The following is a 25,928-nucleotide window of genomic DNA, read 5'->3' on the forward strand; positions in this document are numbered from 1 at the left end:
CACTTGTTAGGTTTTGATTGGATTGCATTTGCCAATATCTAAACCTTAGTCAAAATTAAGTTAGATTTATATTTTTTAATCCTAACCCAACCTATCTTTTTCTATCTCAATTTCTTTTTCTTTTCATTTTTTTGAAGGGTTGTCCCAAGGGTGTATTCGAGCCAAGTCGACTTGAGTATTAGGCTAATCGAGCCAATTTGATTATAAATTATAATATCAAAAAAAATATTTATTTATATTACAAATAAAATAATATTTTATTATACTCCTGACCATACTTGCAAGCCGCTCCAACTTGACTTGTCTAATTATTTAACTTACTTCGAGTTCAACTCCAACACCATTATCTGCTATTTAAGGAACTGAGCTCAAATAATTCATGAGTGGGTTTGACTTGTTTACGGTTTTACATCTCTAATTTGGGCTGACCCAGCCCAAGTTGCTTCCTTGTGAGCTCACTGGAATTGGTTTAGTTTTATACATACCAACAACCAAGTCATTATTCAATGGAGATAGGATTTGGTAGACAGGTTGGAATTATATTTACATCACCAAACTCATTGATGATAATCTTGAGTTCAGTGTCTAAAGTAGGTGGAAACTAAGACTCGACCGTTGTCACATCGCCAAGTCACTTAAAATTCATACATCAACTCTGTTAGGTGCTTCTAAAAGAACACTTTGGTAGGCATTACATTACAACCACGTAATGCATCCACTTTATTCTTTGAACCTGTTTTTGCTTTATCCACCTAGCGCTAATAGAAAGTTGAATTGAAACAACTACGGAATGGATGAGCGACGGGATAGATTGGGATGAATCAAAATTTCCAGCCATATAGCAGCTAGCTGACCCTAACTGTGTAAGTCCGTAATCGCCAAAGAGGGGAACATGTGGGGACAAACTGAATCAGGAAATTATCTCTAAGAACTTACATTAGTTGCACGAGCGAATCATGCCCTGCTGACTGCTGTTTTCTCTCCCTTTCGAAAACGAAAAAAAAAAAAAAAAAGAAACAAGAAATTAAAAGTATGGATTTGGGTTACATCGTGAAGATTGCCTTCTTCCATCCGATCCAAATCTAACGGTGAACAAAGCACGCCTCAATATGAACAAAGATAACGTTCCTTCACACTTGGATTCCTAAATATTCTTATCATATTGTATTAAAATAGGACGAGAAGTTCCAATGTACCATATATATATATATATATATATATATAATGCGATATACTTGTAAGGATGGCAAGCGTTGACACGACCCACACACCAAACCTCTTTTTTCAGAATCGGATGGGCTCACCGCTCACCTCCAAATCGGCCAAACTCAAGTGGGGCTACGATTTTATACCTTTTCGCTGTATGACTCGACCTAATTCGTCATCTCTCTCTTTCCCTCTAACAGAAGCATAATTTAGAATGGACGTAGCGATCAACTTTAATCCGTCGCCAAAGGAGATTAAATTCTCTTGATTGTGGATCAAGCCAGGTTTTTTATAAGGAGTAGGGACTACCACCAACAGAAAGTTGTGGGTCCCGTCGTTTAAGTGTCCAGCTTTATAAATCAATATCCGATGGCCCATGTGCTTGGACTAAAAGATTGAAATTAGATTGCATCCTTCATCTTTGAAGCAACAAATACCAAATGTTATGAAAGGGAAATAACACTGATACTTCCAAGCCTGTATTATAAACTTTGTTTTGAATGTAAGGTTAACCAGCTTAGAAGGCTGGAAGCTTATTCACGTGGAATCTTATCTCATCTAATATATGTTTAGCATTGATGCTACAGATATAACATCATTTTCTGCAAATGCTGCAGATACATATATTAGAAAACTGTGTTATTGATATGTGGATTGAAAATATCATTTTTTGAAAAAATAATATCTTTTTTGTATTTGGAAAAGTTGTTGTTTTCCAATATTAATACTTTCTTTTGATACTAGTGTTCTGTCTATTTTCAGCACTTTTCTAGAACACTATTTTTTCCGATGTAATGTTGATATATCACCGTTTTCTGAAACAACAGCATCATTGCCAAACAGACGCCTAATCTAATCACCCCTACCTCTCTCTTATTGTGGTATCAGTCAATCAAATGTATACAAAATATATTGTATTTAGAAATATTAACACTTTGTCTTATTAAGGGCAATAACGACACGCAATAGTAAGGTTAGACATTTTTAGCTAGGGGTTGGTATTTGGCAATCCAGCTAGCATGAATGCTTGGACTCAAATACCATTGATCTTAATTGACCTATTTATAGCTAGCTAGCTAGCTAGCTTCGGTTCAGCCATGTATGACAACGAGACTTTTTTTTTTATTGGTAAATTTAATGATGAGGGTCTTATTTGAGGAAGGTCTAGAGAGAGATTTTATATATATAAAATAAAGCGGTCAAGAAACTTTCTTTCTTTTGAATTTTTATTCTTTTATTTTATATCATTTTTAAAGAATCAACGAGATTTACTTTCTCAATAAATTAAATAATTTCTTCTCCTAAAATTTCTCTTAAACTATCTTTATGGGTGGCAATTTTTCACTCAATTCGTTGAACCCACCCAACCCACCTAGTATCTAACCCGCCCATTTACTTGGTGGGTTGTGTGATCAACCCGTCACCCAATCTGCCCATTTAAATGGGTTGGGTTGGGTTGTAGATAACCATTCGTATAACCATTACAGACATTAATATTAATTCCTTAGCTTTTAATTATTGACTAAATTTAGTTTTGTCTTAATCAACACACTTCACCCAACATTAGGGTTGTTCACGAGTCGAGTTGGGTCGGTTTACTGAGGTTTTTCCAACCGACCTGACCTGGTCGGGTTACCTGAGATGGAAACCGAAACCAACCCAGTGTTAAGCAAAACCGACCTGGTCGGTTTGAGTCGGGTTGGGGCGACTTGAGGCGGTTTCGGCTCTAAGTTCATCCATGCCCCCCATGGCCACCTAGTTTTCTAGAAATATATTTAAAACTGAAATATGTATTATATATATAAACAAAAATATACATACAAATATATTGGAATATATATTTTCTGGAAATATATATCAGACATATTTCATAATATATATTTTTTAGATATAGATATTGGAATATATATTTTCAGATATTTCAGTTTTTAGTTAAGTAGGAACTAAGTCGGTTCGGTTCGAGTCGGTTTCAGTTTTCACACAAGAAAACCGAAAACCGACCCAAACCATCGGTTTATGAGTTTGTACAACCTGAAACCGACCGGTGCTGATGAAAACCCGGCCGACTCGGGTTGGGTCGGTCTGGGTTGGTCGGTTTGGTCGGGTTGGGCCTTCTTATGAACAGCCCTACCCAACATAAATCCAAATAAATTTGACTCAAGTCCAGACCAGTTCAACACGGTCTGACCTGATCCAACATATACCAATCTGGGTTGACCCGAATCCAAAATAGACCTCAAACAATGTGGTTCGATACCACTTGCTTTGCCCCGTTTGGATCCAACCATTAGTCACACAGCCCGACTCGATCCGGCACAAGCTGATCTGGGTCGAATCGAATCCGAAGCAGGTCAGACCGGGTGGGTCCGAACCCTAAACCGCCCTACTTGCTTGCCCGGTTTGGATCGTCCAGTTTGGCCCATATCCGTACAACACGACCCGAATCCAATCCGGTCCGATTTACTTCTTTTGACCCACTTCAGGCCAATCGGTTTGGGCCCAAACCTATGCACAAACCTTATATGAGCCAACCCAAGTCAATCCACCATTTGACTGAACCGGTCTAGTCTAATCCAACTAGATTGAATCGGCCTAGTCGGGGTCTAGCCCAATCGAACTAAACCGGTCTTTTCGGGGTCTGGTCCAATCGGTTTTGTCCGACCGAACTGAACCAGTTCGGTCAGGGTCTAGTCCAACCGGACTGATCTAGATCTAAACGGTTCAACCACTCTTGAACTTCATGCGATTACCTCAAAGACATTCCAATTAGATAGTTCAAGTTGGTTTGACCAGTTTGAACCTATGTTTTTTGTCAAATCTGAAACCCCAACATAGTTAAATGGCTTTGTTGCTTGTATAAAAATAACATGCATGTAATGTGATTTGAACATTCACCACTTGTATAAATAACAACTACTATTACCACTAAACTATGACTAACTTATTTGTTAAAAATGAGTTAGTTTTTTATTTGAAGTACATAAATATAATATTAATGGGTTTGGACGGGTTGGGTTGGGTTAAAGCGGGTTTGGGTTGAACCCAACCCATTTTATTTTATATAATTGGGTCATTAACGGGTTGGCGGGTTAAATGGGTTGGGTTGAAACTCAACCCAAACCAAACCCAGCCCAACCCACCCAATTGCCACCACTAGCTACCTCCCCCACTATCCTCAACTTTTTTCCAAAATTATCTCTAATTCATATTTATCTTTTAAATTATCTCTAATTTCTATTTATCTCCAAAATTATCTCCAATTTAGTAGAGACTTTCTCTCATAAATTACCTCTAATTCCTATTTATCCTCACCCCTACTTTTTATCTAAATCCATCTAAAGAAAGTTTGGATTAAAAAATTTAAGAATTATTTAAATATTATAACCAAATTATATAATAACTTTAAAATATATTAAAAAATGAATATTAATTGTAAATAATTAATTTCACTTATATCAAGTAATAATTTAAGAAAATAACTTTCAAAAAAATAATATTTATTAATAATAATTTTAAACTCTTAATATGTATTTATTATATAATTACATATACTAAATTAATATTTATTGTATTTCATTAATTATTTATTGTTTTTCGTGATAAATGTATTTGCAATGATTATGTATAAATTTATGTTGTTTTGTTATTTAACTAAAAACTTTCAATAATTATTGAAAATTTTAAATTTAATTTATTGTACTTATTGTATTTATTGTATTTTTGTTATAAGTTATTGATTAATATTTATTAGATATTAAACTATTATTTGAGATTATACTATTTATTGACTAAGTTAATATATTTTGAGTACTTATTGTATTTATGTAATTCCTAAAATTATTGTATTTTTTATTATCAATATATTTTCAATAATTGTGTATTTTCACTATAAATTTTCAATAATTATTGAAGATTGAACTATTGTTATGTATCAGAGATGAGACTATTAATTTAGTAGAAATTATGAGTGTTCATAAGTTGGTTCGGTTCGATCGTAGGCTATTTGGCTAACCAAATTGACCTGGTCAGGTTAGGGAGTTGGTTAGCTGAAACCGACTGACATTTTGTGAAATCCAACCCACTTAAAAATTATAGTGCAATAGTTAAAAAATAGATTTACAAATTACATTTATGATATAAAACATTTTATACTATTAAATATGGGAAATTTCCCACTTTTTTATATTAAAAATTATATTTAAAATATAAAATATTAATATATATCCATCGTTAAGTCATCCGATTTTGGTCAATTTACAAATAGCCAAAGTGAAACTGATCCAACTTGGTCAAATTAGGAAAATTTTGAACCAAAACCAATTTAAAATACTGGAAAACTTACCAACTCGGGTCAAGTTAATCGAGTTGGTCAGTTTCATCAGTTTGATGAATAAACCTAACTGAAATCAATTATTGATATTTTTGTATTATAAAAATTGTATTAAAAGTAGTATATAAAATATGAATAATTATTAATTATTTAAGAAGTTTAAAATATAAAACAATGGTATACTCTTATGTGTATCTATTAGGGTCATTTACTAGAACACACCTTTAGGGATGGCAATTTTCCTCATCCCCAAGAGGGACCCGACTTCCCCAACCCGATGGGGGCGGGGGACGGGAATTGTTTTGGCAGGGCAAAGGCAGGGACAGGGATTATGGTCCCCACCCTGCCTCGATAGGGTCATTTATTGTTTTTTGTGATAAATATATCAATAATTATATATAAATCCACTTTGTTTTGTTGTTAAGAAAAATTTAAATAATTATTGGAGATTAAACTACCATTATTTAACTTTTAAAATTTAATTTATTGTACTTATTGTATTTTTGTTATAATTTATTGATATTACACTATTTATTGACTAATTTAATGTATATTTTAGTATTTATTATATTTTTATTATCAATATATTTTCAATAATTGTCTATTTTCACTATAAATTTTCAATAAGTGTTGGATATTAAAATATTGTTATTTATTAGGCTAGATTATTAATTTTGATGAAACTAGGAGTGTTCACTGGTTGGTTCGGTTTGTTTATAGGTTGTTTGGCCAACCAAATTGACCTGGTTAGGTTAAAGAGTTGGTCACCCAAAACCGATTGACCATTAGTGAAAACTGGGTAGTTCGGGTTGTATCGATTTGGATCAATTTTCGGTTTGGTTGTTCGGTTCAAAATATTTAAACTTAAAAATCAAATTTAAATAAAAAATCATAGTGGAATTATTAACAAAATAAATTTTAAAAAATAAATTCATGATATAAAATCACAATTATATATATATATATATATATAAATAATTTGGTTTGTTTAAAATTTGATGAATAACCATAGATGAAAATAACTAATGTTATTTTTGTATAGTAAAAGCCTATTAAAAGTAGTATATAAAATATAAATAGTTATTAATTATTTAAAAATAAAATAATATAAAACAATTGTATACTCTTATTTGTTTGGATTGTTTAGTTTCACTTAACAAATCCCATGCATTGCACAAGTCCCCACTCCCCACTAGTAAAACCTAAAAAAAGCATGACGAGCATGATTTACTATTTAGTTAAGTTTGGGTACAGGTGTTCAAATTTGGTTACTGAACGAAAAACCAGATTGAATAAAGCTGCATTTGGCATTCCCTATCATTTTTTGTTGCAGTGAAAAACTCAGTATTTATAGGAGCATTTTTAACTAAAAAAAGAGATTAATCCTTAAAATAAGGAATGCCAAATGCAGCCTAAGCCAGCAATTTGGTTAGGTTTATTTATTTATTTATTCTTTGCTTTGGTTTGGTTTGAGAAAATCTCTCAATTTAACTGAAAATCAAATTAATCAAAATATATTAATATTAATATGTTTTTTAATTATAAATCTTAATATAGCATATGCTATATTTTAGTTAATTTAAATAAGTAATTTAATATCAAACCAAACCGATTTGAATTCAGTTCAATTAAGTTAAATGGAAATGGCCTTATCAAAATATCTGTTAGGTACTTAGGTTCGATTTTCAAACTGAACTGAATCGACAGAATGAAAGACCCTAGGTTTACATCTCAGGGGTTGGACTGTGAGAGAAACTTAGGCTGTTGGAAAAAAAAAAACATCCTTATTTAATTTAGAGCTTCCTCCGCATGACACAAAATATAGGACAAATGGAAAATTATAGTGACCATAGCGTTAAATTGTCATGTGTCCCCAATACAGTGCTGTTAACAGGCTAGATCTCATTTAATCTGAGTCACAATAGACCTGCTCCCAAACCAATATATTATATATGGATATGATATGTTAAATCAATTCTAAACTAGATGTTATAGGGTATATAATAACAAACTCAAAAATGGACAATGACCCTATGATATAGTTACTTGGCATCCCTTCAAATATCAAAACATGAAATCAAACCCAGGCTCTCTCTCTCCATGGTAAAGATTAGTAGTTTTCATGTACATCCTGTTCTAATCCCAATCCTTAATTTAACTGTGATGTATAATACGTAATACCAAAAAAATTGTTAAATTATAGGTTAAAAGTAGAGATCAATTTCAATTTTAATAGAATCTTAATAATGATAATGTTGTGGGTATATCATAAGAAATATACATATCAGGGGGTGTCTTTTATAGAATATGGTTGATTTGGGCATTAAACGTTTCGGAACAACTGAAATGTATGAGCCTGGTGACCCAATTGCAACCAGTCACCTAATCCATCAGAGTCGATTTAATTCAGTTCACCGATTAGAATGAAAACGGGGCAAGTTCAGAGTGGGGATCATATTCTCCATCATCGATTCCTGATTTTGAAAAAAATCTCACCATTCCAGAATCCCCGGTGGGATAAAAATTGTCCTCCATCCCCAACCCCAGATGGAGATGAGTTCCTTATGAGGACCCAAATCTCTTAAACTTGTCAAGTAACAGTATTAATTTACTTAAAACAAAATAAAATATTGAAATATTTATAATATTTAAAATTTATTTTGATATATATATATATATATATTCCAGTCGGTTATCCCTACTAATCCCCATCTCTGTCCCCACCTTGTCAAAACAATCCCCATTCCAGCCCCATCGGGCCATAAAAATCAGGTGCCCAGTGGGAATGCAAAAAATTGATATTCCTATTCACCAGGCTCATTGACACCCCCTATCATCTTACCCAATTGCTTCAGCATAGAGTTCATATTAGGACTGCAAAATATTTGATCATCAGCATTTGAGTTTGAAATCAATCGCATTAAAGGTGGTCTGAATTCAACCCACTTATAATATGAATTGATCCCTATCTGATTAAATAAAACCTGATTATATATATGGTTTGAAAAATGTTTCAACTAAAGGGGTGTTCGACAATACAATTGGTTTTGTTTTTGAAAACAAAAACAACTGCTACATATTGTTTTTGTTAATGTGGCAGTAGCTTTTATTTTTAAAAATAAAATCAATTATATTGTGTCAAACATAGTATTAACTGTCACAGGTTCAAATTTCATACAATTAATTTTCAATTTATTTTTTACCCAATGCACTGTTTTTTTATTAAAGGAAGCTTTATTACTGTAAAACAGATATATGAAAATAGATCAAGGGGGATATACAACCTTCATGAATCATAGCATATGGCATGGAAGCATGTTGATAAACTCTCGCGCCAGAAAAATTAAGGCTAAGCTGGGCCTGCTAGTCTGCTACGCAGTTTATGGGCCACGGAATTAGGCATGGTGGAGACCATGACGATAATGGATTTGCCCAATGCATCTGGTAGCCCGTTGGATGTTGTTCAAGATGCCCTTTAGAGCGAACAAAGAAGATCCATGTTCACAAGGAATTGTCGAATTAGACTCGGATTACGATTGATTATGGCTGTCAATGGACTCTGAAAGTCCATGCCTGATTCGATTATTCTGAATTTGGAAGTTACAAATTGCATTTAATTAATAATCATATGGGATGCAATTTAATCCCACCCGATTCGATTAAAATTTGAGTCTAATAAAAATTATTAATAATAATATTATTATTTGGTATTTAATAAAAATATTATTTTATTATATATATAATATAATTATATAAAATTTATAATTGTTAAGTTTAATATTATATATATTATAAGTTAAAAATGATTAAGTTTTGTCAAAATTTTTTAAATTATTTGGTCATTTCAAATAACAAGATGATTGAGATTAAATCCAAATTCGGCATATAACATAATAACCGGATGGATCCGATCCGAATCAGACTCGGATCACCAGCCATCAAAGGCCATTTAAACAGCAGAATGATTGCCTTGCCCCACCTTTCACTCGATCCCGTGTCCTTTGGACGACACAACAGCCAAAATTTTTTTCGTTAAACAATGTGATATCCAGTCCAATGAATCTGCTCCACAGTCCAATGCCCTCTTTGAAACAGCGCGGCTACGGAAGGGGAGAGAGGATCTGCTGACCCGAAGGAAGCGGCATTTTCGGGTCGGACCATACAACCGACAATACCTGTTTGACGGTTCTGCATCACCAACCTCACAACGAGTCCAGTCGTACATCGAGAACATCTCCCGTACTTTTTATTAATGGAAAATATTTCCCATAGGGCTGTGAGGTCGGTGCGAGGTGCGCTCTGTGAGGAGCAAATTCCGATTCGTCTCAGACTGTTGCGTTCCATTCCCTTTCGTCATGGAATATGGAGTCACTGCGGAATCCAGTATAGGACTAAGGGAGCAATATCATTTCCTCGAGATTGAACGTGTGAATGTGTGATATGTTGGCGGCTTGGAGATCTCAAGCTCGTTCTTCCTTCCATGCTTTGCGGCCACGGAAGTTAGGGTTATGGGGCACCCATCGTTCCCTATCCTCGTCCTCGGAGAATAACCAAGGGTTTCTAGACCTGCAAGAGGTGGAGAAGGTTCTCAGCGACATAAAGGCAGACGACGTGAAGGTGATTCCCGTTCGACAGCACTGCGATTGGACTGATTTCATGGTGATTGCGACCGGTAGGTCAACCTGGCACGTGAGGAACATCGCCGAAGCCCTAGTTTACAAGGCAAGTTTGCTGGTTTGATCGTAACCCTAAATGTAGCACACCTGGTTCAGTGTCTCGCTTCTATTTATACAGATCCACTCACACGGAATATGTTTTCTTCATCCCAAATTCGAACTCATAAAACTAGTACTTAACGTTATTCATTAATGTTAAATAAACAACTCTGTTTTTGGTGAATAGACGAAGCAGAAGCAGAAAGGTGCTCAGCGGTTGCTGTTGCCCAGTGTAGAAGGGCGTGAAGGAGGCAAATGGATTGTCATCGATTCTGGTTTGTAATGCACTTGGAAAACCACATCTTGAGCAGCTGCCAATTGTTTTTAGTTTTCAGTTGCTGCTTTATTCCTTGACTTACCAATAACCATGAGCCACGTTCTTCTTGCTATTGGTTTTCTTTAGGCACGGTTATAGTTCATGCCCTCGATGAGAAAGCAAGAGCTTACTACAATTTGGAAAGCCTTTGGACGACAGAAATATCCCCAAAGGGACCCAATCAGGTTAGTGTTTTAGTTTGAAATTTAGTCAGCTTTTCATTCTGAACCCATAAAAACGTCAGAGCTTACCTTAAAAGGCTTTTTTTTTGTTTAGTTGATATGGGAATATTATAAATTAACCATGTATATAAAATAGCAGCCAGTGGTAATACCTTGAAGATTTTATTATTCCATCAATAAGAATATAAGACAATAGATATAAGGTAGCAGTACAACTTGTATCAAACATTGTAAAGAAACTTTAGACCATTATAAAGGGGGTAATTCTTTTGACCGGCCTTGTAAAAGGGACAATCTACATGCAGTAATTGGAGATCCTAAGCTTTTCTTCATATTCATATTGATACTATAGGAGTACAACTTGATTAGAAAACCTTGTAAAGGGACCTGATTTATGATATTGTGTCCAAGAAACTTATCCCAAGGATCAAAGAAGATTAACTTACACCATGGATTGTACCTTGAAGACAAGGTTTATGATCATGTGTGTAGACACTATACGGGATACTGGGGTTATGAGGTTTTAGGAACCTCTGCTTTAGGGTAGAAGGATGTCTTGATCAGTTCCATGTTTTGCTCAACGAAGGTTGTACTGATCTATGGATGCAGAGAAATGGGATAACTTAAGGGCTATTTGATAACAGCTGAAGTGGCTGAACTGCATGGGCTTATTGCTTTGTCTTATAGTGAATAAGTTATTAAGGAGATTGTGAACTCCTCAATTGATGAAACTAAAGTTGGGTTGATTACCATAAATTTGAATATTTAATTATTATTAAAGATAAAGTACTAAGTCATTCAGTTCAGCCACTTCAGCTGTTCCCCCTAGTTGTGTGGAGGTTTAAGACATTTCTTTTTCTGTTGGAAGATTTTCTTGTTCCTCTTCTTTTATATGCTGAGGTTTCTTCAAAAGGGGGAATAGGGGTAAACTTGCAAGAGCTAAATAGGCACATTAATGAGTACACACTACCTATCTGAACAAATAGATCCCACACAAGGAGGCTTGAGAAGAAAAAAAAGTGTGCTAGATTGCTTTTCAAGTAAAGGATTTATTTATTTATTTTTTTGCGATGGGTAAGTAAAATATTATTGTGGGAATTGTCATTTTTTTAAAATTTACCTAGGTGGGTAACATGTGGTTGTTAACACAAGTTGATCAAAGCACTCTAGGGGAGGGATCTAGAAGGAAGGACTTTGCAGTCTCTCTTGCTTCTTAAAAATTGTGCACTATGCATTTTTGGCACTGAGATGGAAGTTTTTTATGTTCTTCCGTGAACATTAGGTAAAAAATTGCTCGTTTGAAAGTTTGCTGACTATAGTAACTGCCAAATTATCATTAAAGCCTGACAATCAGTGAAAAGAAAGGGTTCTGGAGCTTAGAGTTTTAGTGCTGTTCTTTGTTAAAATTCTGAGGGTTGACATTTTCATGGTAGAGAGCCTCTTGTGACATTAGGTAAAAATTATTTGTTTGAAAGTTTTCTGACTCTAGTGACCGCCAAATCATCAGCAAAGCCCGATAATTGGTGAAAAGAAAGGGTTCCAGGACCTAGAGTGCTAGAGTGCCATTTTTGGTTAAAGTTCTGCAAGGGTATAAATTTAAGACATTTTCATGGTAGAGAGGCATCTTGTGTCAGATTTCTCTTAGGAATGATTCTGAAGATTAAGCTTTCTGGAGCCATATAATTGAAGGAAGGTCCTTGTAAGTCTGAGTGATAAGATCCCTTGTATTAAATAATACCCATTGCTTACCCCAATATTCTTTTTTTTTTTTTGGGGGGGGGGGGTGGGCTTGGCCAACATCTGAACTTTTGACCTTGTTTTTGATCTGGTAATTGAGATGATAATTCAACATCACTTCCAAAGGGGAGGTGCAGTTTTGACCCTGTGGAACTGTAGGTTCTTCATGGTATGGCCAATGGGTCTTATGTGCACTCTGCATTGTCCTCACCCTAAAGTCACTACTAACATCGACTAACCCACCAACTAAGGGTCTGGTAAATAAGCAGCTTAATGCAACTGAATAAAACCTAAAGGAACAAAAAAGTCTTCAAGGTCAACAAACAATAGAGTTTAGACTGTAGTCACCAGAAGTGCTGTGATGTGGAAACATTCCTGAACTAACTACAATTTGTGTTTTAGGGTGGAAATGCCATAAAAAAGGAATTTGGATTTATACAGAATGTCATTAAAATGCAAGGAGAGAGACAAACACCCTGACATGCTGGTTGCTGCAGATTTTTCTTTAACGCTCTCCTTTATTCATGTTGCAATATAAAATTGGAAATTATACATGTACACACTTGTGTAACTCTTATGTTCCTCTTCCTCTTTCCTCTTTCCTTTTTCTTTTTTTTTTTGGTTTTTTTGTGTGCGCACGAGGCATATGCCTCTAGCACACCTCATGAAAAAGGTGTATGCCTCTTTGCACCTGAGGCGTGTACACCTCAGGGCGTTTTGGGGGTGTGCGGTGTGCCTCCAGGCGTACGCTTCCCACACCTTTTAAAACACTGATTCTATATAATATATTAATTAAGCTGTATTTGGAGATCAAATTTGATGCTCCAAGGATTTGCTTCCACTCTACCATACAATCTGGTAACTTAGGTTTAGACTGCAAAACTAAACCCCCTGTCTATAATTTTCATGCTATGTTATGCATGAAATGGTAACAACATGAAAGAAAAGGTAGGAAGTAGGATGCAGCGTAAGGGCTGGGCATTGTGGGCAAGCTGGTTGAAAGTTTATATGTTAATGGGTGAAGATAGGCCAGCACTGTGGGTAGAGCAAGGTTAGAATGATAAAATTCATACCAGATGAAAACACTGGAAATGTCCATTACATGTTAAGGATCTGAGCAGCGTAAGGGCTGGGCATTGTGGGCAAGCTGGTTGAAAGTTTATATGTTAATGGGTGAAGATAGGCCAGCACTGTGGGTAGAGCAAGGTTAGAATGATAAAGTTCATACCAGATGAAAACACTGGAAATGCCCATTACATGTTAAGGATCTGAGCAATTGAGTTGAAGTATTGCCTAGGTGAGTGATTCATCTGTCTAGGGCATCTATTAACTACATTTGGTCTCAAGGTGTAAGTGGCTAATATCCATCTGATTTAGCCATGATATGTCTGCCACTGGATCTGGCTTCTGCTCTAGGTTTTGTTGAGCAAGGCTAGAATGATAATATAGAGCAAAATGTCTATTAAAGTTGAGAACACGAGCAGTTGAAGCTGAAGTTATTTTTGCCTTGGTGTATGATTCAACCGGTTAGCACATGCACTAACAGTATCAGAATCCAAGCAGTAGTTGACCATCATGCATATGACTTGGCTGTTGTCTGTACTTAGCCCTGTCAGTTCATCTTAGTTTAAGGATATTACTTGAAGCTTGTGTAATAATACTAAGATTTATAATATTTTTTTATAGGGTTCAACATATACTTCTTACAAAACATCATATGAAATATTCATACCATTTGGTGTTCCTGTTGCCAAAATCTCTCTCTCTCTCTCTCTCTCTCTCTCTCTCTCCAAAAGAGTACAATATGCAATTTCAGAAAACCTTTTTTCTTTGGTGGAATCAAATCCTTTTAATTTTCTGACATACTCAACAAAGCCCCACCCCACCTGGTCACATGAAAGCTGCAAATCTTCCAGCCAAAAAAAAGGAAGGAAAGAAAAGGAATGGTATCTTGAAATTGTCTGTAATTTCCTCTCACCATTTCATGAGTGAGCTATGGTTGGCTTGTGCTGTTTTATGATGCTATCAGTTTATCCAGACACTTGGCAGTATGTGTTGTTAAGGGTGTAAGCTTTGCACCAGCTGGGTGAGGATGAGGTCACAGGTCGGCTATGCCTAGAAGCTTACTCAGCCGTCCAAATCTTGTCCTATATGCATTTTATAGGATTTCAAATAATATGTACATATTTTACAAGTCTGCATTTTGTGCCTACCGTTGTTTGTCACTAGAAGATCTGGACTCGTTTTACAACCACAACCTCTCACAAGGTATTTCTGAGATCTATGAAGTCTGCAGAGTCAGATGGAGTTAGTATTTTGAATAAAAGATGAGTCCAGCTGAGTGGCTGACAAGGTGGACCTTTTCAGTCCACACAAGTTGTAGCATTGTGTGGCAGTATCACTTGCACCTATGTAAAAACTAGATGGTTATGTTATATTGAGCTTCTGTCAAACTTGTTTTGGTTATTCAGGATTTGGAAAGAGCCCTTGTAAAGACCCGTCGGAAGAACAACTCCAAGAAGAGCATCCAAAAGAGTATCTGATTTTGAACCTTTTGCTTGGTGGACCAGGTTTCCCTTTCCCTTGTACATCAACTCCAAATGTAGCATTTAATAATCCGTAGTTAAGAAATATATATTTATCATCTTCTTGTTGCCTGAATTTTTCATGTTCAAGTGGCTGTCATGTTGGATTAAATATCCTATTTATAATTTGATTGTCAACATGGCAACATTCTGGTGGGTTTAGTGTAGGAAGACATTTTTTTTGTTGGTAAATGTAGGTAGACGTGTTGGTCGCGTAGCTTTCTTGTTCAGAACAGCAGTGCTTCAAAATGAGAAAGAACATCAACTGGTCACTGGAGAGTTTTAAATTTTCATGATTGCCTCCGCCATAGGAGGATGGGTTGCCCTACCGGTGTCTGATAGCAGCTGAGATACGGGATATGATAAAAACACGAACGGTCCATTTGGTTCGTCGGAATAGGGGTCTAAAATCGGAATCCAGAATGGGCAATTTCGATTCCAACTCTTTGGTTGAACAGAATCAGATCTCATTCCTATTCCTGGTGGAATGACATTCTCCCACTTGAGTGAATGGCTATTCCCTCTCCCTCCCTTGGGAATGAAATCCGATTTCGACTGATTCTAATTCTCATTTTAATTCTTGATTGAATCATACTATGAGAATGGACCATTCTGATTCTGATTCCTGAGGGACTATGATTCCGATTCTGGTTCTGACTATATTAACCAAATGAACACTAAGTGTTTTATGGTCAACTGTATCTGGAGTCTATCCAGCATTGAGTACAAGGAAAGTTACCGGATGCCGAAACCTCAATTTTCAAATAGTAACTACTATGGGGCCATTTGAAAGCAGCTGAAAATGTTGAGCTGAAAAGCTTATTGTTTTATCTTTTAGGCAGTGTTTGGTTTGAAGGAAAAGGTAGGGAAAGAAAGGGAAAGGTAGAAAAATCTTTACAAATCTTGTATAGATTTCCCTGTCTTTTCCTTCATTTCCCTACCTTTTCCTTCAAACCAAACATTGCCTTTGTGAATAAGATTTTGAGGTTGTTAATTTCTTAGTAGGTGTTTGGCATCAAACCCATTGGTGCTGAGAACATTGCAGTGTTTTCTCATAAAAATGGTGCTGGGCATGTGGAGTTATGAGCACTTATTTTTTGTTTGGAATCAGTGCTGTTGTATAGGCGTTTTCTGAGAAAACAGCACTGGTTTTATTTGGTACTAGTGTTGACAGTAATGTTTCAGACATTGATCTATATTATCCAACATCCAGGATGATGTCACATTGATGCAACGCCATTGCACTGCTGGTAACAACATGCCGTTTTCTCAGAAAACATTAAATTTGGTGTTGTTCCAAACTACGCTTTTTCGATTTTCAAAGTGTGGTCTAGAGCAACATTTGTTTAAAGCACCGCTTTCTCTGATGTAGTGTCTGTGTGGTGCTGTTTTCTCAGAAAACGGCATTGATGCCAAACATCCACTTAATGGCTGAAACTGAAGTTTATAGACTAGTATCCTTGAAAATTTTATTATTCAATTATTTTAAGAACTAAAAGACAAAGCAATAAGCGTTACAGGTCAGCAACATCAGATGGCAAGTGTCTTAAGACGGGCCTAAACTGTTTAATTGGAAAATTTCAGTTGTGGAATTGATAGATTAAACTAGACTACACGCTAACCCCCCCTGTATACAGATTGGCTGCAGTTGATGGCGTTAAGGACTGTAAACAGCGTCTAACATGCCCTTGACATCTTGTGTGCATCCCAACACTTGTGTGTTCACTCTTGAATGGTTACCCAGCCCGTTGTACACGTATTTGTAGCAGATCCACTTGATGAATTAATGAAGTGGCCTTTTAACTTTAAGTTTCGTTGTCGGAACTGAGTGCCTTGGGTGCAGGGCGCATGAAGCCATGAACATTGAGCAATCCAAGGCGGCCTGTCTTTGCCATCACTCCTATTTATACAGAAGACCAGTAAGGTCTATTCCTGGTTTTAGCGGTGGGACTTAAAGATTAATTCCAGCCTTCACCCAGGTTAGGGTGGCTGTGAGTATTGGGGATGCGCTACCCCCTGTTCTGTAGCCCCAGGAAGCGAAAAAAGATGCTGGTATCATTTAGATATTCTAAACGAATGATGAGATCAATCATCTGAGTCTCTGAAATTTGTATTTCTTTTGGGAAAATGATCAATCAGCCCAGATCAGAATTTTATAGCCCCAAAGTACAGGGGGAATGCATCCTGACTGTGAATTGATGTCAAATTCACGGGCAGTGGTTTATAGGGGGGAGAGGGTTAGTAGTAGGGGGGGTTGGAATTCAGAATTCTGCATTGTGTGTATCCGTATTTGTCCGATTTTTTTTTTCAGAAAATTCCATTACCGTGACCTCTCGGTTGTGATCAATTTAGTGTAGATCCAAATTTTCCGCACACACAGGATGTTGCAAGTTTCTATCTTTTTATCAGTGTAGATCAAATGTTTAACCCTTTCACGCCAAGGTTGACCAAACCCCACCCCATTTGAATTTTTTAGGTACTGGTTTTGACGTTGGTCGGAACACGATTGGATTGTTGCGTATGGGATAAGGTTGGCCCAACCGGCATCCCAAATTACACTTTATGCATGGGCATGAATCCGATGGGCCTGTGGCAGGGTGATGGACTGATGTAATTAAGGTTAAATTTGAAAAGAATATAAATATAAATATGTAGAGTATAAAGCTTATAATTTATATTATTTTGTATATACTTATACTGTACATATTTGTATTTATACTTTTTCAAAACCGAGCCTAAGGGTTTTTAAACTGCAGTAGAGTTACGAAAGGAAAATTATCTTAGGCCCTCAATAAGGCCCAGAAGAGTATATCATCAGCCTATTACAATCCACGTTCAGCAGTTGACCCTAAATAATATGGGCCCATCGTATTCCTGTTTGAGTGATATAGACTACTAAATAATCTCTCTCTCTAACATAGTAACATATTCCCTATATTAAAAAAAAATCCCAACATTTTTATTGCAGGGCGCATGGATCCTGCACGGCTGTACCCCATTAAATCGTATTATATAAATAGTAGAATGAAAGTATGAAATAGAACAGTCACAGTCACCACAAAAGACTCTCTCTCTCTCTTTCGCAGTCTCCCACTCTGAAAGAAACTAACACAAGATAATACTTTTAATCCAAAATAAACACGCGGGCGATTCGTACAGTTGTACCAGCAACTGACGCCATTGTCATTGGCGTGAAACGGACCTTTAATTCGGTATCTTATCTTTTATTTCAATCAAAAAAAACTACCACCAAGATGGAAAATTCTCGTTCTCCGTCCCTTGTCTCTTGGATGTTGGATCCTTTTCTTTTTAACCAATTTAAGGCAATGTGATTTCCTTGGGGTCGGGTTTTTTGCTCAGTAAAATAAAATAAAATAAAACTTCTCCCATAATCCGGCTTTTAATGGGTCAGATTTCTCTTTTGGTAGGTCTTAAAGGCAAACTCCCAGTTCCCTCGGCTTAAAACGAGAAACCTAACCCATTTCAGGAATAATACCTCCTTGTTTTGATGCTTTCTCTTCTTTTTTTCCCCGCCTCTCTTTGACACTAGAGATGACGCGTGTGGCATGTACTAGCTTCGTCCAGCAGCCTTGGTAGGATTAATCAAAGCAATTTAGGGTACGATGGCTTTGATGTGGCCGCTTGGCAGATTCTTATTGAACTCGAGGACTCGTATTATTGAGGGAAAGCTCTATCTTCTAGGCTTCAATCTAAAAATGGAGATGAGGATATACATTACGATAATCAAGATCACAATTGTTCTCTTGTCGCCTCAGCGGGAAAAAGCTGCAGTCTAAGTCTACTTTGACTACACTTAGACTATGGCTTTACTACAGTGACCATACTGTCTCGCTTACATCTAGAATCTCTCTCAGATGGAGATTGGAGGCCCATCTCATCGTCTCTTCACGCTTTCTCATGGCATCTTACATGTGGCAGCTTGGGTGACAGCCTCACTGGTTGCCAACGTTGAGACACTTGGGCTTGGGCCGCGTGTTGTATACATTAATTTAATTGGATAAAAATTAAAAAAGACTGCTTACGAGAAAAATTAATAAAGAAATTGGTGCAAGGAGATTCTTAGGCTCCATTTGGAAGGAGTACAAAGACAGATATATAGAGTGCAAACCTTGTATTTTGTATATATTTGCACAGTACATATTTGTGTTTGTACTCCTTCCAAACTGAGCTTTATAAGGACTGAAATTCGAGGCTATGAAGAGGGATCACGATTTGTAGTTGTATTCCATTTAGGATCCACAAGTGGCCCTATAAGGATTGAGAACCGAACAATGAGCAAGATGATCGGAATTCGGCAATCTGGCTTTGATGATGACGCCTGGATCCAGTTAGAACCTCTGTCAACTACAAATTTCTCTTGGGAGCATCCATATGTTTCAAGATTTATTGATGCTGAAATCAACAGTGGGAATAACATTACTGTCCATAAGTTCAATTTGGATAAGATTGTTGAATATTCCATACATGAAACAACACGTCAACACCAGGAGTAAAGTTTCAGATATTGGGAATAGGTAATATCAAGGTTGTTAGGTTCAATGATGACAAGTCATCAAGTTCACCTGATGAAAGTAAAACCTTAGCATCCTCTGGAAATTGGGGCACTCAGAGAACAGAGGAGAGCAATGTTGCACCTATAGAAATTATAATTGAATTGGGAACTGTTGGGGTTTCTGTAATAGACTACCGACCATGAGAGCTTTTGTATCTATATTTGGAGAGAGTTTTTATTTCATATATTCAACTGGTTATGATGGTGGCCTGGTGGGACTACCAGCTGGTTCAAGATCATTATTGGTCATTTGCAGCTTGACAACCAGCTCCCTCAAACGTTGATGCCTGTACTTTTGGCACCTGAACAAGCAACTGAAATGCATCATCCAGTTTTCAAAACAACTATTACAATGAGGAACCAGAGCAGTGATGGCACCCAATTTTACCCATATGTTTATATACGGGTAACTGAAAAGTGTTGGAAGATTAGCATTATTCATGAACCAATTATTTGGGCCTTTGTGGATTTCTATAATAATCTTCAGATGGATAGGATCCCCAAAACCTCTAGCATCACCGGAATTAATCCAGAGATAGGAGTAGACCTAATAGATGTTTCAGAAGTAAGGTTAAAGTTGTCACTGGAGACAGCACCAACTCAGAGGCCCCACGGGGTTCTAGGTGTTTGGAGCCCCATATTGTCTGCTGTCGAAAATGCATTCAAAATCCAGGTTCATCTGAGGAAGGTCATGCACAAGAACAGATTTATGAGGAAAAGTGCTGTTATTCCTGCTATATATTGTGAACCGTATCTGGAGAGATTTGACCCATAATCCTTTACATTTGATACTCTTAGTAGATGTCCTTGGTATATGACAAGGTCAACATTGGTTTCTCTTAGTAAAGGATTTGCTGAACTCTCGACAGATGGACAGTTCCTGCAGTTACGTTTAAAGCAGGTGTCATCAAGGAGAATCACTGCGGTAAGTGATGGAATTCCTCAAGGAACTGAAGCTCTAGCACAAGGCGTAGCTTTTGGAGTGTCTGGTGTTGTGACAAAACCTGTGGAGAGTGTCCGACAGTATGGTCTTCTAGGGATCGCCCGTGGTCTTGGACGAGCTTTTGTAGGATTTGTAGTACTGCCAGTGAGTGGGGGGCATTAGAGTTTTTCTTATTGACAGTAGACGGAATTGGTGAAGTTGTTCCAGATGTTTAGATGTCTTAACTCTTAAGTAATAAGGCCACCTTTGAAAGAATTAGAAATCCTCGGGCCATACATGCAGATGGTATAATTAGGGAGTATGAAGAGCGAGAAGCAACCGGACAGATGATCCTGTTCCTAGCAGAAGAAAGTAGACATTTTGGTTGCACAGAAATTTTCAAGGAGCCTTCAAAATTTTCTTGGTCAGATTACTATGAAGACCATTTCCCTGTGCCCTACCAAAGGATTGTTCTTGTGACAAACAAGCGTGTCATGTTGTTGCAGTGTCTGGTTCATGAATAGGACATATTGAATTGGACCAGGTTCATCTGTAATGGGTTTATATTGGATGGGTTGAATTCAACCAATATTCGGTCCATTGTTAAAAGATAAAAATACCAGGAGACAATGAATCAGGTTTGGATTGGAATAAATATAAATTAAAACCAAATCAAACATATTAGACAGTTCAGGCATTGAATTGGACAAGTCCAAAATGGTGCGGAGTATTCATTGGATTGGATTGGACCTGGTCCATTTGTAATGGACTCATATTGGACCATATAGGAGGTGTTTGGCATATATGTTGGTCTCTAAGAAGCTTATAAAACTAAAAATGGACCTTTTTCCATTTCGTATCGAATAGACCGAAAGACCCAAAAACAAGCATGCGGAAAGACCAAAAAAGACAAAAATTGAGATGTTTAAACTGAAGTTTTTGGTCTTTCCACGCTGAAAATGGCCTTCTCATATACTTTTTAACAGCCTGGTAGACCAGGACAGTTGCAAAACAGATCTGATTTTTAAGACAAGACCCCAAAAGCTTACTGTGTCTTCTCGTCTATTGGGTTGTTGAAAGATCTACCTAGAAAGACTTGTCAAATATTTGTCCTAACAAAGTTTGTCTTGAACAAAATTGAGAGTTAAAAAAATTAAGCTATTGCATTGTCTAGTATAATTTGGGGTTTCAACTATAAATGCCAATGATCAGTTCAACTTGCATTTTTTAGATAAAATGACTCATATATGATGTAACAATACATATTTCTCACCAATTTGTATTGATCAACCCAAAATATTCCACATAGGAGCAATAATAGTAACTAACACAGCTTAATGCTTAGTTTGGGAAGAGTGCAAATACATATATGTGCAATACAAATAAAAGATTTATAAAGCAATTCCTCATCTACAACCCTGATCATTTGTTGGGGAGAGAAATGAACCCCAATCCTCAATCTTTGATGGTGATGGATTTCCCAAATTCTTTTTTATTTTTAATTAAAAGATTGCTTTATGTATATATATATATATATAATATTTTAAAATATTTAATATATTAATGTTGTTATTGGATGAGGGCAAAGATTTCACTCCCCGTCCCCATCCCATTAAAATTAAGGGTGAATTACTTAAACTACCCTTATAGTTTAGTTAATTGACTAAGTGTATCCTTACTGTTCAAAAATTGACTGGTGCTACCCCTACTATTTTAAAAAATTACTATCATTGTTAAAATATTAATAGAAGGGCTAAAATACCCATTTTAACCTTAAATCAAATTCGAAGATCTAGGGCTTCCCTTGTACCGTTGTTACTGTTATCACCTATTCCAAGGACACACAGTCGCCACCACTACGTTCTTCTTTCGTTCTGCATTTTCTTCTACGTCATGCCCTTCTCCGTTTCTTGATTTCTTCTTTATTGAACCCAATCCTTAGTTCCTTACCAACATTTGTCTAAATCTCACTTTCATCATCAGAAGAGAGGAGAGATAGAAATATAGAAATAAAGAAGAAGAGAAGGTCCAGAAAGAGAAGAGCAGCATGCCATGTGATGTGGCGTAATCCAGCTGCTCCCTGCTGGATATGGTATGGCTGCCAACAACGATGAAAACTCGGTTTCTTGAAAGAAATGAGTCAGAGATCCGGAATGGCTCACCCGATGAGGATACTCCGAAGCCTAAGTTAGAGCACAGAAATAGTTGGGAGAGCTTGAAGATGATAACAATGAGAGAGCTAGAGATTACACACACAACTATGAGAATAGAATGTACCTCGCCCCGGGGGGGGCGGAGTCTTTATATACTAGGGTTCATGCGGGTCGGTGGAACAGTACCAGACCCCAACTGTGACGGGATTTGTTTTTGTGTTAGGTGGGCGAAACGCCGTCCAACGGTAATACTGTCACGCGTTGTCAAACGGTAATACTGTCATACGCCGTCAAACGGTAATATTGTCCCTTCCCGTCAGAACCGGGGAGTTGGTGAACTAATGTGACCGTACGAGGTACGGTCCTATAAGATACAGAGTACTGTGGTGTGCTCCTCGAGGTTGCCATTTGGAGGTCTGAACGGTAGGCAAGTCGCCCATAGGATACCGAGCTGTTCGATGGTGGGCTGACTGGTAGCGAGCTCCTCGAGCTTGCGCTCCTTAGGTCTGCCTTGACACGAATGATGAAATGCCCTTGGACCGAGGTGATTCATCGTTCCGGGCATGATTTACAACGAACTTGGTTTCGCTTATCGCGATCTGGTTCCGAGACGACCTTAGCTCGAAGTGGCTTTAGTTTAGGGTACCAGAGTCATGCCCACGTGTCGATCTGAGCATGTCGAATTGTTGCTTATGCGGGGTCACGCCCACATGTCCCCCTGTCATGAGGTCGGGCCAAATTACAGAATCAGAAACTCATCTCCTAGAGATTAACTTGATCTCCGCTCAAGGCCTCAAGCCCCCATTGCTAACATCTGACGCATGCGGACTTACATTATTGCCAGGGTTGACTCCGCCACCAAGCTCCACACCCATGTGGACCGTGTTGCGAAAACCCCACCTGGAATGACAAGTTCATCTTTTGCGTCTCCTCCGCTTTCCTCTCCATCGACACCTTTGTCGTTTGTATTGACACTTACGCCGTTGGCTACCTAAAAGATACTCTCATTGGCATCATCCATTTTCTCATTGCCAATTGTCTCTCCTCCAACGTTCCCTCCTTCTTCGCTCTCCAGATTTGCCGCCCCTCCTTCGTCAGATTCCATGGCGTTCTGAACATCAGCGCTATTGTTATCAAATACCGCACTAACTTCACAGCCTTGAATGGATTCTCTGCGATCAGGTATTGTGTTCTAATGGGAAAGAACCGCCCTCACCAGAGTGACCACCAATCCAAACAACCATCCAAGACGAATAATCTTGTGAGCATTCACATGGAGATTATTCCGGGGAGTATTCGGATGATCCGAAGTCCGCTACTATTTCATGGTACGTCGTTGTTCCACCATCATCGTTACAACTCAAATGAAGGGGCTGGAGGTGGAGAGGGTAATCGCCCCCACTAGCTAAGGATTAACTAATTCGGTTTTGCTGCTCATGAAAGGAAGAAGATGATAAGGGTAAAATTGAGTTTTAAAAATTGACGGATGTAATGATAAGAATAGAATTAATCAATTGTCAGAAACTATAAAAATAGCATCAGTCACTTTTTGAACTATAAAGGGACACTAATTCAATTAATTAAATCATAAGGGTAATTTAAAAGATTTACCCTAAAATTAAATCAGTTCGGAATCTTCTAGGAGAAGGATAAATACCCAGCCGGGGAGCAAAATTTGGCATTCCTGCCTACTCGCTCATTAAAGGAAAAAGTGTGTCACTCTCACACGACAAATGAAAAACTCAGCCACTAGAAATTACATGGCAATTTAAGTTTGCAGCGTTTCCAGCTCGCATTTGCCTTAAATAACGTCCCTAAATAAGCAAGTGGTTTTATTTGGTGCACCCGTTTCGCAGCATCAATTAATATATGCAATCATACAGCACATTTAGATCGGAGACCGTGAATTGATGTCAAATTAGCGGGCAGGACGTGGTTTATAGAATTCTGCATCGAATGTATTCGTATTTCTCCATAGAAAATTTCAAAAGCCAACTTTACAGATGACGTAGCATATCATTGGCCGATTATCCTGATGTTTAGTTGATTAGATGGGACTCAATCAGGTGCTGGAGACTGGATCTGCTGTAGTCTCAAAATTAAGACACGTTGATAGTTAATGCGTGTCGGTGCCATCATTAGTGTCCTCCGAGTTTGTTACATGACTGACGGCTCGTCGCTCGTGATTTGTGCTCCGCTGAGAGACCTAGGAATCTTTCAGAAGAATAGCTTCAAAATGCTGCCACCTCATTTTCGTCGTCGAATGGACAGACCATCTCATCCATGAGTTCGCATTGGCTCTCCCCAGAGCGCGTCCCACAATACTTGGGAGGCGCTCTCGGGCGTCTATTTCAAGCCATTCCGGATCCATCCTCCGAATCCGATACGTTGGAATTCCATAGTTTGGACACAAAGAAATTCATAAGTGGATCGGAGATCTTCGGTGACTGGAACAAATATTACAATCCAACAGTGTAAGGGTCTAGACGTATAGAGAGAATCTATTCCGCCGTAGGCTTGGATTATAAAGTTGGGGTTTTTATAGTTCAGTCCACTTCAGAAATCTAAGCCACAAGCCCCAAGGCACCAAACATCCATCATGGAGCGTTGTGCGGTTCTCTAGGCAAATGGCATGGCCGAATTGTGGCACATATGCGCCCCCACCTCAAAAACGTCCCACAGCACATTTCAACCGTGTATTCGGAATATCTCTAATGATAGTTCCAGAAACGTTTATTGAATTGTCCCCCAAGATTTAAAGTTAATATTAAAGTCCCAAAGAACACGCCCCACGTAAGACATAACATATCAACCGTGTATTATAAACATCTCCCAATGGAGTTTGGATCTTTTGCCAATAAAACACCTTCCAACCCACTACCAACTTTGATGTAACACCACACATCTCACCATGAAATTGGGATTCATCATGTATGGGATGTGTGGTGTGAGATCTTGTTGGTAGAGAGTTGCAATCAAGGATTAAGGTATCGATATATTATTCTCGATATGGGATGTATCGTATTAGTTTCTATGGTCATAAATACAAGATACTTCATTTCACAAGTTGTGTGTATCAATCTGATATGCCTCTGTATTAGTGGATACGGTCCGATACACATCAATACAAAGGCGTACCCATGCCTAGTTTAACAAAATTGTATATTGACTACTTTTGGATTGTTTGTCATCTTTAATAAAAATTATAA

At 37.4% G+C, this 25,928-nt stretch overlaps 1 protein-coding gene across 2 annotated transcripts; it reads left to right on the forward strand.

The window, feature by feature from the left end:
* Positions 1-9,823: 9,823 nt before the first annotated feature.
* Positions 9,824-17,189, forward strand: LOC104591650 (Lojap-related protein). Of its 2 annotated transcripts, none has more exons than XM_088902671.1 (4): positions 9,824-10,258; positions 10,439-10,526; positions 10,655-10,752; positions 16,709-17,189. In XM_088902671.1, the coding sequence occupies exons 1-4, from the start codon at positions 9,968-9,970 to the stop codon at positions 16,721-16,723; spliced, it is 492 nt and encodes a 163-aa protein (XP_088758797.1). In that variant the 5' UTR covers positions 9,824-9,967; the 3' UTR covers positions 16,724-17,189. The 2 variants fall into 2 exon arrangements, with proteins under 2 accessions (XP_088758797.1, XP_010248887.1); XM_010250585.3 differs by lacking the exon at positions 16,709-17,189 and adding an exon at positions 14,958-15,219 and having other exon boundaries at positions 9,828-10,258.
* The last annotated feature ends 8,739 nt before the right edge of the window (positions 17,190-25,928 follow it).

The sequence above is a fragment of the Nelumbo nucifera genome, chromosome 4, assembly GCF_055504915.1.
Source record: "Nelumbo nucifera cultivar China Antique chromosome 4, China Antique-T2T, whole genome shotgun sequence".
Taxonomy (NCBI): Eukaryota; Viridiplantae; Streptophyta; class Magnoliopsida; order Proteales; family Nelumbonaceae; genus Nelumbo; species Nelumbo nucifera.